This window comes from Ursus maritimus, unplaced genomic scaffold (assembly GCF_017311325.1).
Source record: "Ursus maritimus isolate PB19 unplaced genomic scaffold, ASM1731132v1 scaffold_13, whole genome shotgun sequence".
NCBI classification, from domain to species: domain Eukaryota; kingdom Metazoa; phylum Chordata; class Mammalia; order Carnivora; family Ursidae; genus Ursus; species Ursus maritimus.
The window spans coordinates 57971105-57987465 of NW_024423675.1; the positions used below are offsets into that span (position 1 = coordinate 57971105).

At 44.1% G+C, this 16361-nt stretch overlaps 1 protein-coding gene across 1 annotated transcript in view; it reads right to left on the reverse strand.

Annotated features, from left to right (window-relative positions):
• Positions 1-200: 200 nt before the first annotated feature.
• The window catches only part of CNKSR3 (CNKSR family member 3), an 84504-nt gene continuing 68343 nt past the window's right edge, over positions 201-16361 (reverse strand). The window contains exons 8-13 of the mRNA XM_040627977.1: positions 12131-12199; positions 11739-11885; positions 8076-8200; positions 5314-5522; positions 4727-4816; positions 201-1718 (exon numbers count right to left, since the gene is read on the reverse strand). Of these exons, the coding sequence (XP_040483911.1) occupies positions 1420-1718; positions 4727-4816; positions 5314-5522; positions 8076-8200; positions 11739-11885; positions 12131-12199 (939 nt within the window). The 3' untranslated portion in view covers positions 201-1419. The remainder of the gene's footprint in view (positions 1719-4726; positions 4817-5313; positions 5523-8075; positions 8201-11738; positions 11886-12130; positions 12200-16361) is intronic.

A 16361-nucleotide genomic window follows, 5' to 3' on the forward strand; every position in this document is an offset into this window, starting at 1 on the left:
GATGTTTACTAAGTTCAGGGAAGCTCTAATTAGTTGAGTTTCAGGCACTTGAACAAAGTAAACAATTCCAGGGGGGGGGGGGGGTCGAGTAGGGGGATACCAGCTCTGCCTAGGAATATACCTTGGAAAATTCCCCAGGTGTAATGTTACTGTACCGTGTTTCCTCAACACCCCCACTTCTAATCCATAACATCCCAAAATGCTTGGGAGGGTTTATTTTGTGTTTTAACAATAGTGTTCACCATGGCAACAGCCAAGGTGGTCACTTGTAAATCGGAAAACACCTCGAACACTCGTTTTCATTAGCTTCACGTAGGACGCAAAACAGAAATATTTCAATTACATGTGACTAAGAGTAAGAAAAATATACAACTATATTTAAAACACTTAAATTAACAAGATAGTACTTTTCTGTTCTAACAAAATATCATACATTCAGTTTAAACAAGAGTTACTATCCTGACACGCTTTTCCAGAATACCTGATGCTAGTTGAAAATTAGTGACCATGAGACTTTCCAAGAGATTTCTATTTAGCAAAATATGTACAATTTTGAAGAACTGCCTGTTTGTTTGTTTTTTCTGGAAGACAGACATTACACAGTCAAAATGCAAACTGACGTATCTCTCATAAACCTAAATATTGTGGCTTCATTTTTCTGAATGATGCTTTGGCTGTCAGCAAATCTTGTAGCTTCTTTTCCCTTAAAGGTAATAATATAACAACAACGATGCCCCTCACAAAGAACCATAAACTTCTTTGTGAGTAACAAGCCCTATCTAAACGTGTCCACGTGTTTCTGGAGTAACTGACCTACGTACTGAGGTTGTTAGGAAAAGGCAGTAACCAAGTGCAACAGGCCTACACTTACTTGAACCACGTCTTTGAAACAGCATGAAATGCATGCCACATGTTATTTCAAAGTCAAAGCTGCTACACGTACAAATATGGTATGTAGCTTGAAAAATCAAAACAAAAATGTTTTCTCCACTGGCCTTTTCAGGTGAAGAAGGTGGACCACAAACCAACCCATCTGTGTGACAATGGCCACCGATTTCGGCCCTGCCCCCAACACGAACAATGGCCCGGTTCCTCATAATGACCGTTAACATTCCTGGCCCAGGCTCCAGTTTACAGAGTGTGTCTCCGTGTTCCGACCCTAAGGAAGCAAGAAAAGCAGACTCTACTCATTTCTCTCCTTCTGCCTCCACAAGGCAACACCTAAGATCCTCCGGATTTGTTTCCCATGCAATTACTTCAAAATTCCGAGAAGGGCAGTATACAACTTCCAAAAGAAAACAAACAATGGAATTGCATAAGGTCACTACATAATACTGTGGATGAAAACCAGAACAGGTTGTCAACCGAGGAAGCAAGGCACTTGGGGCGGGAGACGGGACGAGTCCGGGAGGGCGGGGCTCAGTGAGTCAACAGTTTCAGGCGAGTAAACCAGCTGACCAGCAGGGACGGTTCTGCAGACGACGCCTTGGCCGCCGAGGAGACCGGCTTCTTTCTGGGCCCTTCCTCCTGGAACGGAATCGTGGCGCTGCTGTGGAGATCCGAACTGACGTAGCACCTGCTCCCCCGGACGTAGTCTGCGCCGCGGACCAGCTGCCGCTCCGCTGGCGGCCTCGAGAACCGGTACTGGGGAGAGGAGCTCTCTTCGATGATCGGAGGGATCCGCTCGTTACTGAAATACCGGCAGAGGGCGTCCTCCCCTGTTTTCAGACAAAGCCCACAAGTCCATTAAAAGAAAGAACATCCACCGCGCAGCACTGTTCAGCCAGGCGGGCAGCCCGCTGAGACTTCTGTGCCCGCGAGGTGGGTACCAGACCCTGCCCTTCTGCCGGGGATGAGCTGCAGACAGCCAGGCCCACCCGGCTGGATGTTTACAAAGTAGAAATGGAAGGAGTGCTTCATAGTCAGGCTGCTTTCACCCCTGAGAGGCAACACAAGGGCAGAGCGGAATCAGAGAGCCTGCAATTCCTTACCAGTGAAGAATTGTCATAATTTCACTTGAAATAAAAAAAAAGAGCGGAAGTCTGTCTCATTCTATCACTCCTTCTCCATCTGTCCCTGTTCGATGCCTGCAGCATGTAGCACATGCTTCTAGAACTGCGGTTCTCATCCTGGAGCATCGCAAGAGCATTTAGAAAGGTGGGGGTGCCCTGGGTTGTTACCCTCAATGAAGGGCAGGCACTAGTCTCCTTTAATGGACAGGATTCAAAGATTTTCATGCTCTGCCATGCTTAAGACATTTCCAAACAAGGAAAAATGGTCCCAGCCTAAATGCCCGCAGACAGCTCCTAGGATGGGGGTGGGGGTCGGGGGTAGTTAGGAAACTGAATAGAAACCTAAAATGCAAGGCACTTTGGCAACGAGTAGCATTCTTTTGACCCAGAAATTCCACTCCTAAAAATGTATGAAGATCGGCACAAAGAAACCTAAGTGTCCCACAGCAGCAGCCGGAATGAACACATGCCAGAGCCTTCAGATGGACCGCTAAATGCAGTTGTTACAGAACACGTACATGTCTGAAATAACAGTCACCTTCCACAGTACTGTCAAATATCTATTTCTTCCATTTTGCACATTTTTTTTCTAAGCATATAACATTAGAAAACATTCAGAGTGATTATTTCTAGGTTGGGGAAGCAGATTACAGTTGAGTTTTATTTTCTCGAATCTTCTAGATGTTTTTCAAGGTACTTGTTTTGCTTTTGTAATCAAAGGGGCAGTTACTTTTAAGAAGTGCCCATTGTCAGAGAACCACGTATTGTAGGAGCCTACTTATATGAAACGTTGAGAATACAAAAATCCAGAGAGACAGAATGTAGATGAGTGGTTGCCAGGAGCTGAGGGAGGAGGGAACGAGGAATGACTGCCTGCAGGGGTTTCTTTCCCAAGTGATAAAATACACTGGAATTAGTGCTGATGGACACACAACTCTACGAATGTATTAAAAACCTGTGAACTGTACCCTTTAACAGGGTGAGTAGATTTATGGTATGTGAGTTCTCTCTCAAGAAAGCCGCTTTTTTTAAAAAAGTGTCCATTGTGCAGACAGACACCTTTTCATTCTAAAATGATCCTACGACAGAAATATGGAAGGTGAGATGGGAAGTCAAGTATGTCTCCACTTCCAGACTTAACACTCCCCACCTCCCACCCCAATCTCTCAATACTCAAAGGAAATAAAAGGCTAAATCAGGGATTAAAAGCCTACGAGAATAGCAATGATGTTGACATTTCTAATCTAAACACAGGACAGCCCTGCCACCTGCTGACTGCTCTACAGATTTTCACATGCCAATTAAGGGTATCCCGGACCTACCCAGACATCTTCTCCCTTTTCCACTTGATTATAATCCAGGTGATTTGGTTCCTAAGGGAGGAACTTTACCAAGGCCCAGGGAGATGAGAGGGGTTGATCACTTCGGAAGTTGAGCCTCCAGACCTTTTTCTTCTTTTATTTTTTTAAAGATTTTATTTATTTATTTGAGAGAGAGAGCGTGCGCGCATGCGAGCACAGGGAGGGGGAGAGGGAGAAGCAGACTCCTCACTGAGCAGGGAGCTCCATGCAGGGCTCGATCCCAGAACCCTCAGATCATGACCTGAGCCAAAGGCAGACACTTAACCGACTGAACCACCCAGGCACCCCTCTTCTTCCTTTTATTATCTAAGGTCTCCTGTACTTTAACTTTTCACCTGCTCTTTGTTTCAGCACTATTCAAACAATGGTAGAGTGTCTTTCCAGTGTTGATAACCAAATTATCTGGCAAAAAATAAGAATTTATTTAAAAACATTTCCCTCAGGGAGCCTGGGTGGCACAGCGGTTAAGCATCTGCCTTCGGCTCAGGGCGTGATCCCGGCGTTATGGGATCGAGCCCCACATCAGGCTCCTCCGCTATGAGCCTGCTTCTTCCTCTCCCACTCCCCCTGCTTGTGTTCCCTCTCTCACTGGCTGTCTCTATCTCTGTCAAATAAATAAATAAAATCTTTAAAAACAAAACAAAAAACATTTCCCTCAAGACTAGTGTAATAACCAGGAACTTCGACTACAGGGTGAATAACGAAATGTCTTTTCCAACGGCAATTACTCTCTAACACAAGTAGGATTTAGGGAGGAAAAAAAATCCATGTCCATGCATCAAAAATCAAACAGACTCCAGTCATAAAATTCAGAGTGAGACTGCTTAATGAATAATGTATTTCTACTTATTTAGAAATTTACAGACCATCAATATCCACAACCTTTTTATTTTTTTTTTAAGATTTTATTTATTTGTGTGTGAGAGAGTGAGTGAGTGAGCAGGGGGAGGGGCTGAAGGAGAGGGAGGGAGAGAGAGAGAGAGAAGGAGATGCTGCGCTGAGCACAGAGCCCACTGTGGGGCTCAATCTCACAACCCTGAGATCATGACCTGAGCTGATATCAAGAGTTGGAGGCTTAACCATCTGAGCCACCCAGGCGCCCCCACGACCTTTTTTAAAGCACACGATGCTAATGAGGAAATTCATACTCACTAACTAGGATGACATAATTCTGCCATTCCAGAAACAGGTAGGGCCTCAGAGATTCAGCAACCCCGAGTTTATAGGTGAGAAGACAGGACTCAGGCTGGGTCCTCTATCTGGTTATTACAGCACAACCAGGAATAGGGTTGAAATGAGGGCCATGGCTTTTTTGACTCTGGTTTGGTGTATTTTTGGTTTGCTTCAACTTACCCTTCCTCCCATGACCTCGCGGTCTGGCAAAAGGGTCCACGATCCCCATCCAGCTTCCATCCGCAGGCATGGACAAAGGCCGGGGCTTGCCTTCAAAGGGTGGGGAAGGAACGCAACAAGTTGACAAAGTTTGTGGACCTTAGAGAATCTTTCCTTTTATTTGTAATTTAAGACTCCCCCATTTCACACTCATTTAACCATAAGTAATAACATTATTTTAAACTAAGAAAAGTATTTTAAAGCATCCTGTTTCTGTGGCGAGCAATGAGGACAGAGGCTGGCTGAACTGAAGTTTGTGTGTCGACAGGGCAAAGCCACTCCAAGCTCAAACCCAGCCGCTTGCAAGTTAAAACTGCAACATGATCTCACGCCACTGGGCTTTGATGCCAGGCAGAGTAATGACTTGACAAGACTTCGCTTTAGAGAGATGAATAAAGGTCTCATACTTAGAATTTCATTGAGGTTTATGTTTTCCTCAGATTACCCTTCAAGGCTGCCAAATTCATCCAACAGTTCCAAATAAGGAAGGGGGTGGGGGAGGGGAGGAAAAACAAATGGCAGAACAAAACAAGCACTCGGAAATGTACCATAAGATGGTGTTTTCTCTCTCATTTTTGTGGGCAGAATATTGGTTTCCACCGAATACCCAGGCAACTGATCAGAATCAGCAATGGTAAATCTCCGTCTTCGGCTCTCCTGGTCCAGGAAGGAATTTGGCGACTCGGAACCCTTAGGACCTGGCAATGGCTGTTTGCATTTACTGAAGCCTCCGTAAAGAAAACTCCCGTTCTCATCCCTGGAAGACAGTGGGCAATGATTAAGTTGCTTACAAAGATCCTCTCCTACAGAAGAATTACAGGACATAGCTTCCTCCCGCACACGCACACAAGAACATTTTAATCCTCCTTTCCACTGGAGGAAAAAGCACTCCTTCTTCCATCTCTGTCATCCCTCCAATACACAGAAATCCTATTAGATAAGAGTAAATAGCACGATCCTACTAAATAAAAGAAAATGACTTTTTTTTCAGATATGTTTAAAGAGTTTAAGTATAGCTTTGAAAAGACAGCTCTGGTTTTCCTGTACTTCTATCCTATAACTGAATCTCCTATTTATTACAGAAATCACAAGTTAAGGTATAATTGAGCCATTTTTCAAATGCCCAAAGTAGTATCTTTGCCAAGATCCAGCAAAGATGACACTGGATATGTAACGGAGTTGTTAGGTTTGACATTATCATACCCGACGGAGAGTGTCTGTTTTCTGAACTCCGTACAGAAACTGGCAAGTGTTGGATTAACAGCTCCAACTTAATTCTTTCTAAACGTCAGCTTTTATAAAACTTGAAATTAATTCTAGTTGATCCAAGTTCCCAGCTAGTTAAATTTTTTTTGCATTTAGAAAATTCTCTTAGGTGATCACTGCAAAAACTACTAGACAAAATACAACATCAACTAAGTCCAAAAACAGTCTGAAGATCAGCTTGGCCTGCTTGGTATTCCTGGTGAACCCCCTGCCTGTGCACCCCTCTTCCTTCTATGACTCCATCTCCTTCTAAACTTTTAAACCTGGCATATAACTTCCTCATTCACCAAGCTTTCAGGACTCACCTCGTTCTCCATAACCATTTGCATGTCTCATTCCTCAGAAGCTATCCTTCATTAATGGAGTGTAAGTGTGTACACACGTGTGCACATGGGTATGTGTCCATGTGTGTCCCCCGAGTAGATTAAAAGCTCCAGCTCCCTTACCCTTACCCCTTTGCTGTGTACGTACTCTCCTTCCTGCCACTGCATCTGTGACCCTTCGCTGAGACCCACACAAGAACATTCAGAGTTGGGGGTTTGGGAGTGGCCTCCTGGTTTCTTACAGAACAACCCCCACTGGTCATCAGTGAAACTGTGTTCTCCACGTGCAAAGGCAACGACTTGTCACTTTAAACACATTTAAGATCCTGTGACCACATGACTCTGGTCCGTGAAGACAGGGAAGAGTCCCGTCTACCAGCCAGGATGTCTCTGACCAGCTAAGGTAAGTTCTCTCTGCGCTGTTCTAAGTTCTGGGCAGCCCAAACCCAGGGAGAGGAAAATGATGTTCATTCTTCCTTGTGCCCAGGGAAGAAACACGAGAGAATCAAATACTCGGCTTGAAACAAAAATAAACCAACAAAAAACTCCCAATATAAAGTAAAATATCACTGTTAAGTTCAGTCTGAACTTTTACTCATGTAATGTTATAGCATAATTATGTATTCCTCAATTTATTCTCGAACAGTTGACAAAGACATTGGCAGTTCTCTGGGGGTAAGAAGTGCATCTGTTTTGTGTAAGACGGTGATTCAGGCCCTACACTCACTAAATGTATGCCGAATAAAGGAGCCAAACTCTCTGTAAATAAGTAAACGGATATAAATAAGCCTATATTTCACACATAAATAATCCCCTATGTAACAGCTAATATGACTAGCTTCATTATACCATGTACCAATTAAGAATTTATTCTATTAGAATTTCTAACACACACACAAACACATGCATGCACAAATACAGAATATCACACCTCCATTCACACTTTTGAAGTCCTATGAAGAACACAACTCTCCCTGCAAAATAAAACTGTAACTTTAACTTGCTGCACAAAGACATTTATTATCTTCCTCCCCAGAGATGATTTTACATTATACATAATCAAACTTCAGCTTCAGGGACCCCCCAAACAGCCCCTTCTGATGTTCCAGGAGGAGCTAAAACAATGCATTCCCAAGAGCACATGCTTTCTTTACATAGAGTCCCCTCCCCACCAAGCTACATAGTTTTAAGACCCATGAAGCCTGGATCCATTCCTACACTTCCCCCTAAAGGATCACATATCTCCCCCCCAGTTTTATTGAGATATAATTGGCAAATAACACTGCATTTGTTTTAGGTGTGTAACACAATGACTTGATATGTGTCTACATTGTGAAATGATCACCACAAAAAGTCTAGTTAACATCCACCACTTCCCATAGCTACAAATTCTTTATTCTTGTGATGAGAACTTTTAAAATGTCTCTCAGCAACTTGCAACTATAAAATACATTATTGTTAACTATAATCACGGTGCTGTACGTGACATCCCACAACTTCTTAATTTGTAACTGAAAGTCTGGACCCCCCCACACACACCTATTCCTCCCACCCCTACTCCCAGGATCACACATTTTAAAACAACTGCAATTTGAAGACAGCCCTGTCACCTTGGAGTTCATCAACTTCTGCCCTCAAAATCCTCATGGCCTTCACACCACCACTCAGAATCTCCACGCACAGGACATGGGCATGCACACCACGAACGGACACTGACGTACCGGGGAGAGTAGGGAACGGCCGGTGGAGGAGGGATATAAAGATCCAGGATGGCTGGCTTCTCCTTCTTCAGCGAGGTATCCATAGTGCTTTCAGGGGACTGGGTTGTGGTGGGTGGAGGTGAGGTCTGAAATGGAGGCCAGTGCAAAGGGCGGAGGTGAACTTAAGAGATTATTCCTGGGTAACTCTCCTTCCTCAAAGCCAACACTGAGGGCCGAGGTCATTCGTGTGTTTACAACCATTAGCAACACTCAATTTGTAGTCTCTGAGACACTCAGAGTTAACTGGGAGTTTTGAAAGACTAGATGCATAGGAAGAAGTAGAGGCCTGGAGGTAGGGGGTGGGGGGCGCCTAGGTGGTTCAGTTGGTCATCCGACTCTTGGTTTTGGCTCAGGTCACGATCGCATGGGTTGTGGGATCGAGTTCTTCATCGGGCTCTGTGCTCAGTGTGGAGTCTGCTTGAAAGAGTCTCTCTGTCTTTCCTTCTCCCCTGCTCCCCCGTGCACTCGCTCTCACTCTCTCTCTCTCAAATAAGTAAATAAATCTTAAAAAAAGTAGTAGTAGTAGTAGTAGTAGTAGAGGCTTAGAAGCCAGGTTTGAATTTTAGCTCTGAGCAAATCACTTAAATATCCATGCCTCAGCTTCCTCCTCAAGCAGCCATCCCGACGGTACCCCTTACGTGGGGCTGCAGCGCAGACTGAATGAGCTAGTTCACACACATCACTAGCGATGCTATCCCGGACTGGGAGCATGGGCTTGGGACTCCATCCGGCTGCTATCCTGGCTATAGCTCTCATTAGCCGTGTATCTCTGGGCAAACCACTCAACTTCTCTGTTCCTCATTTATAAGACAGGAAGAAATGGAGACAAGAACAGTACCCACACAGGGTGAATAAAGTGATACAATACATGTCACAGGCTTAGCACACTGCTTGTCACATGGTAAGTACACAACCTTATGCTGTTTGATTTAGTAGTATATATACACACATCCATACAAGTTAATTTTAAAATTTTAAAATCCTTACCGCTTAATTTTAATTACATTATTGGTCTTGAAGGACCTATTTTAAAAAATCTTGTGTGAGACTTTCAGATCTTATCTCTTCTAGAGACTAACGACACATTTTCTGGCTGGTAAAGGAAATGAGAGGCAATCGCAGAGTCGAGGCATGAAGATGTCTGGTGACGGCCCGTGGGGGGTGCCACATGAGAACTGTGCCTGGCCCCTGGCACCTCAAACCCTAACTAGCCCAGATGGTGACCGAAGACCGCAAAGTCCCCCCGAAGTGAGACCACGAGCTATAAGGACTAGAATAGCCGGTACTTCACAGTGACAGCCCTGTTTTAGGGGGAGACCCTGAGGCTCAAGAGAAATGGGGGCTTAGTCTTTAGTCTCCCGTGACATCATCCCTACAACCTGGATGTTGGCCACTAACACAGTCAACTTGACTCAATATGAATTGATTAACACCTCAATCCGTCAATCTTGAACAATGTCTGAAAACACCGGACCAGGAGGCAGGCCCACAAGCGTCAGCAAAAGTAAAGTAGGGCACCGGCACAAAGTAGGCACTCTCCAAAGACTCCAACATGGGTGGTGCCGTCCGTAAAGTAACTCCCGTTTACCAGGACGGGGGCCTAAAAACAGAGCGATGACACCTTTTCAGGGACAGGCAACATTAATGATGCTGATAAGAAGGAAAGAAGCTCCCTCCCACAAGAGGTGGGTGCCCAGGCATGAAGCCTGGAGGATGACACCCAGCAATGCCCAGGGAGCGTCGGTGTTCCAGAGTTCACATTCTGAAAATAGCCTGGATGCATCGTGAGAACACATGGCAGCTAAGCTGTAAAAACGGCCTCTCGGTTGTGACGGTGGTTCTCTCCCTGGGTCAGAAGCAAAACTAGGTGTCTCCTCCCTCACCGCCATTTGCTCCCCAGAACTGCACAGACAGTGGGACGTGGCAGGAAGGTGGACAAAGCCAGAGAGGAGGGGCATGCCCTTCCTAAGTGAATTTCCAGAGGTTAAGCGATGAACTCTAGCCTGTACTTAGCTGAACACAGCCACGTGACTCTTCCTCCCTCACGTCGAACCCAGTGAAGCTCAAAAGACCCACCATTTCTGCCTTTCCTGACTCTCTAATCTCTGTCACTGGTATCACCAGCCAGGGTCACTGTCACAGTTCACACCTGCCTTGCTTGCCTTCCTCATCCCTTAGCCCAAAGCCTTTTCTTTCCTTTTTTTAAAAGATTTTATTTGAGAGAGAGAGAGCATGCGTGAGAGAGAGCAGGAGTGGGGGGAGCAGGGGAGGGAGAGGGAGAAGTGGACTCCCCACTGAGCAGGGAGCCTGATGTGGGGCTCAGTCCCAGGACCCTGGGATCATGACCTGAGCCAAAGGTAGATGCCTAACTGACTAAGCCACACAGGTGCCCCAGCGTTTTCTCACAGTAAATACTAATAATTAGGAGTGAGGTTTAGAAAGATTAAATACTTTATCAGAGGTCCCACAGCTAATAAGTGGCAGAGCTGGGATTTGAACTTAAGAAGTTTAACTCCAAGCCCCCCCGCCTAACTCTATGCTGTGCTGCTTTGTCAGTCTTTTTGTGCTTCTTCCAAATGACCACTTAACATGAGTCTTTCACTGGAACTGCCCCGTCACAGTTGGGATGTGACTGGTATTATCATTATTTAAGACATAGTTATTTATAAGAACTGACTTATAAATCATGTATTAATCAGTTATTATTTAAGAAGTGATTTTAATTATGTGCCCCTCCTTACTCCATATCCTTTTATTTATTTAACACCCCTCCCATTAAGGTACACATGGAGGTGTATTTCCAATGCTCTATGCATCACAAAGGGTCCAAATTGATAGCCTGAGAAGACCACCATTCCTTCCATTTAAAGATGTACAGTAAAATCGCAGACAGTTCCATATAAATTACAATCTCAACCTTAAAAAAGGGCATTAACATGTCATTGCTTTTTATTCATGATTTAAGAAATAAACACTAAGGACCAATGGTATCAGGAGGGGGTTTGGTCCCTGAGCACAGTCCACCCAGGTGTAGGCAATAAAGGAGTATACTGTTCGTACAGAATTAACACAATACTTTACGACACGATACTGTAAACTGGTGTGCTTTTGACTGTATCACCCCAGTTCTGAACTAAACAATGCAGTGACACCACTCCCCACTGCGTGGATTACTCCCACCGTCCTGCCTTGGCAAACTGCTGCTCAGGACCCCACCCCGTACGGTCTCCCCAGGGTTACTGCTCAAACTGTACCGTCAGATGTGCTTGCAAGGAGAGGGGAAAAGGACCAGAGTGAACGCTCTGCAGTGACGGCAGCTGCTAACCAGCCGAGGCCACCAAGCCGCAGAAATGTGGCTCACCAGGATGAGGCACCAGATTTTTCATTTAATTAGTTACTGTGGTGACTAGTCACACCAGGTGGCTAGTGTGGCTGCCACACTGTTCAGTGCAAGATCTAGAATGTGGACTTTCACAGAAGGAGGACTAGAGAATGAGCCTGTATACACAAACTCCTGAGACCAATCACCTTCAAATGGTAACTGTTCTTTTTGGAGACAAATCCGATCCTCAACATGGTTCGCGCTCTGAGGTCAGGGAAAGGGTTACGACGAATAATGGGTACCTGCACCAGGGGCGGTCTCCACCGGAGGTTTTTCAGGGGGGCAGGGGTGAAGTTGAAAGAGCCTGTGGGGCGCTTCTTAAGCAGTAAGACGACTCCTGTCGGGTTCTCTCTCAATTTCCTCACTAGATTTTTTAGCTGCCATCCCACCTTCAAAGAAAGAAAATGAGGAGAAGGCACTCACTTGTGAATTATGGAAAATCAAATCTATGAATTTATTTCAAGGAAATCAGCTCTGAGCAAATAAAGAGACACCAGTATGTTCATCTTAGCACTACTTAAAACTACGGAAAATTGGATAGAAATCGCAAATTTAAAAAATTCCAGAAAACTGGCTTTGGATTTAGTTCTAGAAGGGAATATTAAAAGTCTGAAGTCTCAATGAACAAACTCACCACAGTCTGCTGATTAACCTGAATGACTTCATCACCAGCATGAATCTTCTGAGATCTGTCCGCAGGAGACTATTAGGAACAAACACAGAGACTTGTCTTATTTTTTAAATCTTCTATTTCTTTCTCCTTCTTTCTTCTGCAGACAACGAGCAAGGGAAATATAATTTCTTCAATAACTATCACACAGTGCACTTATGAGACAATCCCATTGTCTGCGTAGCCTGGCATGGGGATGCGCACTTGTGTTCCCACTTGATGAGTGGTTGGCTGGTCCAGACCACCCGTCAGTTACAACAGTGGGTTCATCTAACCCATCAGGAAGAGTAGGACATGCTGTCGACACGGCAAACTAATAAAAAAGCCTTTGGTTCATCTGAAAAATACCTCATTTAGATCCCTATCAAAATTAATCTTGTAAGGGGCACCTGGGTGGCACAGCGGTTAAGTGTCTGCCTTCGGCTCAGGGCGTGATCCCGGCGTTATGGGATCGAGCCCCACAACAGGCTCCTCCGCTATGAGCCTGCTTCTTCCTCTCCCACTCCCCCTGCTTGTGTTCCCTCTCTCACTGGCTGTTTCTATCTCTGTCGAATAAATAAATAAAAAAAAAATCTTAAAAAATTAATCTTGTAAAAGAGGACCAACTGCTTAACACATAAACACCATCACTGTAACAAGGTCATCCCGTCTCCGTTTAAGTAATTATGAAAACAAAATCTTGTCTACTCAACCTCATTTTACACACTATCACAATGCTATTAGCATAGAAAGATGGTGACAGGGGCGCCTGGGTGGCACAGCGGTTAAGCGTCTGCCTTCGGCTCAGGGCGTGATCCCGGCATTACGGGATCGAGTCCCACATCAGGCTCTTCCGCTATGAGCCTGCTTCTTCCTCTCCCACTCCCTCTGCTTGTGTTCCCTCTCTCGCTGGCTGTCTTTCTCTGTCGAATAAATAAATAAAATCTTTAAAAAAAAAAAAAAAAAGAAAGATGGTGACAATAGAAAATGTACTTCTTCAGAGAAAGCGAATTTAAATTTTTGTCATTTTCAGGTTGAATTCAAAGTGAATGTGTTTTCAGTATCCAAAGTCCAGATTTTGATTCCCCCAAATAATACTTTGCTACAAATCTTCACATATATGTGTGTGCATATAAATATCTAGATATAATCTATTTGTCAAAAAATTTTCCACAATTTTCTGTTCAATTCATGAAACTAGTGCATTCTATGTTTAAGGTATCTTCTATAAGCAAAAGTGAAGAAAAGGATAAACCCTTGATTTCAAATTACAATCTAACGTTATCTAGGCCAGAGTATTTTATTTGGTAACTTATGTAACTGAATCTTCAGACATATTTATAATTATTTTTCAAAATAAAACAGCACCTCTGAACATGGTCAGGAGGGCAGCAACCAAAGCCAAGACACTCTTGGCTGAATCTTCTTACTCAACTGTTGGGCTCACCTCAACGAGAAATGAGCAAGCAACACTAAACTGTAGAAACAGTCCCTCTGATGTATCTAGATCCAATGCAAGGCACAGGTAACTGAGAGTTATTTTTCAAAACATTTAACCTGCCACCACGACAACCAGCGGTGCCTTCCCTGAGAGACCTGCACTGTGGGTACCGCAGGGAGATGGTCTACCTCAAATCTCTTTCTCTAGGGGCACTTAAAGAAAAAAAGTGAATGTGTCTAGGTTCCTTTTTGCCCCTGCATCTCAGATGCTTAACCCACAGTTATAGACCAATTCTGCAAGTCCGAGCAGAATCAGTCCAGCTCAGATAAGCTTCCTGGCTCGGGATTCATTTAAGGTAAGCTTCACTTTATAAAAGACAACCCTGAGGCTAGGAAGTTCTTGTTTATGGATGTGCAACCTTAAAGACCAAGCCTAAATGTCCTGAATTGACTTTCCTTCCTCATGCATTCATTTCTCAAATGTTCTACCAGGTGATTAAGAGATGTGTTGGGCAGAACACCCGTAAAGAGAGAGCTTGATACCAAAATTCTCCCTGGGGCAGTGACTCTTGCCTGTCTTCACCATGACCAGACTACTGAAAAATGATGCTTGTTCTGGTTTTCTGCAGAAGGGTGATGACCTGGAGAAGAACACATCCATTCTTCAGAGGCTAATCTAATTCCCACATCATCTCAGAGGTGGGGAACAGAAGTAAGGATGGGATCCTGTCAAAGTGCTGAACAACATCAAAAAAGAAGTATAGAGAATCACTAGATACTATTAGGCTGACTTTGGAATGAGCCTGACTTCTCAGGTAACCTCACCCCAAAATGGACTGGAGGCCTAAGATGACCTGCTATCATTGCTTCACCCTGGAGTCCAAGATAAATATAGGGAATGCAATGGGTGATTTCCACCCACTACCACCCACCACACTAGGCTTCCACGAAAACATTCTGATTCTAGGAGCGCCTGGGTGGCTCAGTCGGTTGAGCATTGGACCCTTGACTTCAGCTCAGGTCATGATCTTGGCCCTGTGTCAGCTTCTGGGCTCAGCATGAGTCTGCTTGAGATTCTCTCTCTTCCTCTCCCTCTGCCCCTGCCCCTGCTCGTACTCTCTCATTCATACATACTAACCAACATTTTGATTTGAAAGTCACAACAACCTTAAGTGCTAGCTGGAAGGCTGTCCCAGAGCTGGCAGCTGGCATTTTCTACTGCCATTTAAGTATAAAATATCCAGCATTTAGGGTAAAATACCCAGATTAAGCCCTTGAGAAGTAGGCTCTTCTCTAGTTTCCCACCCACATCTGTAAGATCTAGCAAGTGCTTAGCACATTCCAAGTACTCCGTGAACACAAGCTCAATGACTGAAAAGAATGAGCGACATTCTCAAATGGACGGCCAGATGGAATAAGACAAATTTTCTCTTTTTTGATCTTTAACAAGATGGAAACCACCTGTCTCTAAGATGGCTTCTGTATAGTCTTCCGTATGGGATCAACTACATCCAGGTAAACCCCGAATCTCTCTTCCAGGCTTACTGAGTCTGTAGGAATTCTAGGAGATGTACCCTTGCAGTTAACATTCACTTCATTCAAAAGCAGCTTGTTTCGTCTCTGACTCAACTGTCATCCTTAAAACCAAAGGATAGGGGGTGGTCTGAAGAGGAGAAATCTGTGTGCCTTTTGGTAGTAATAGGATAGCGACCTACACGTTTATCCAAGATGAAAACTGCTTTGGGAAGACCAGTGAGAGTCTGCAACCACACAGGACTAGCGGTTAAACAATGCAATCACCAAATTGCTGGACACAAAACTTCCACTTTCTAAAAACTGAAATGACCTTCACCGTCCCTCTGAATCCATCCGACTCCCAAACAATGCACTGAGTGGTACACGAGTATGTTCTTGTGCTGGTTGAGCTGACATACGCCAAGCCTCTGACAAGAATGAGGGATGAACCAGGTAAGGAGTTATGTGTTTTCTCTTCCGCACCATCCCTGACCTACAAGCAGAACCTCCCGTGCTGTTATTGCCTATCAGGTGATGTGCTATAAAAATTCCTATCGCTCTGCAGTGCATTTTCACGGTAGCTCAACAAAGGAGGCTGAACGACCCCACCATCTTCTACTCACTCCTCTGCCAGAACTGCACACCATATTTAAAATTCTCTGACTGCCTTCAGCAATGTCATTTCTTTCTTGCTACAAAAATCAAGCTTGTGTCACAAACCCTCATGAAAGATCATGCCATTTTATTTTATCAAAAGACCCAGCAGCTCAAGTTCAAAATTCAATACGTATTTCCACCAGATTAGAGAAGGAGTTACCAAATTTCTTCTATTTTGAGGAATTATTTCCTCTTGTCTCGGTGATTAAATAGCAGATCAGTGCCACAGACACATGCATCTTTCATACAGATCCAGGAAGCTATTCAAACATTTTTAGCTTCACATCAATGTCATCAAAAACTAGCCATATTGTAGGTTGCAAAAAGAAAGCATTCAATTAGCTCTACTTTTTACAAATTCAAAATGTTTGAGGGGCTCAAGAAAAACCTTTCATGGAGCAGCATTTCCAAAGGAAGTTAACAGTGTACAAAGACTCTCACAGTAGAAGCAGCCCTGCTTTTTCTATTCAAAAGATCGGGGCGGGGGGGACTAAATTTCAATATCATGCCAAATATTACAAAACACAACTCTATAAAAAGAATCTACATTGTGTAAAAATCCCAAAATAGCTGCTTTGGTGATATATCTAAATTCCATTAAACA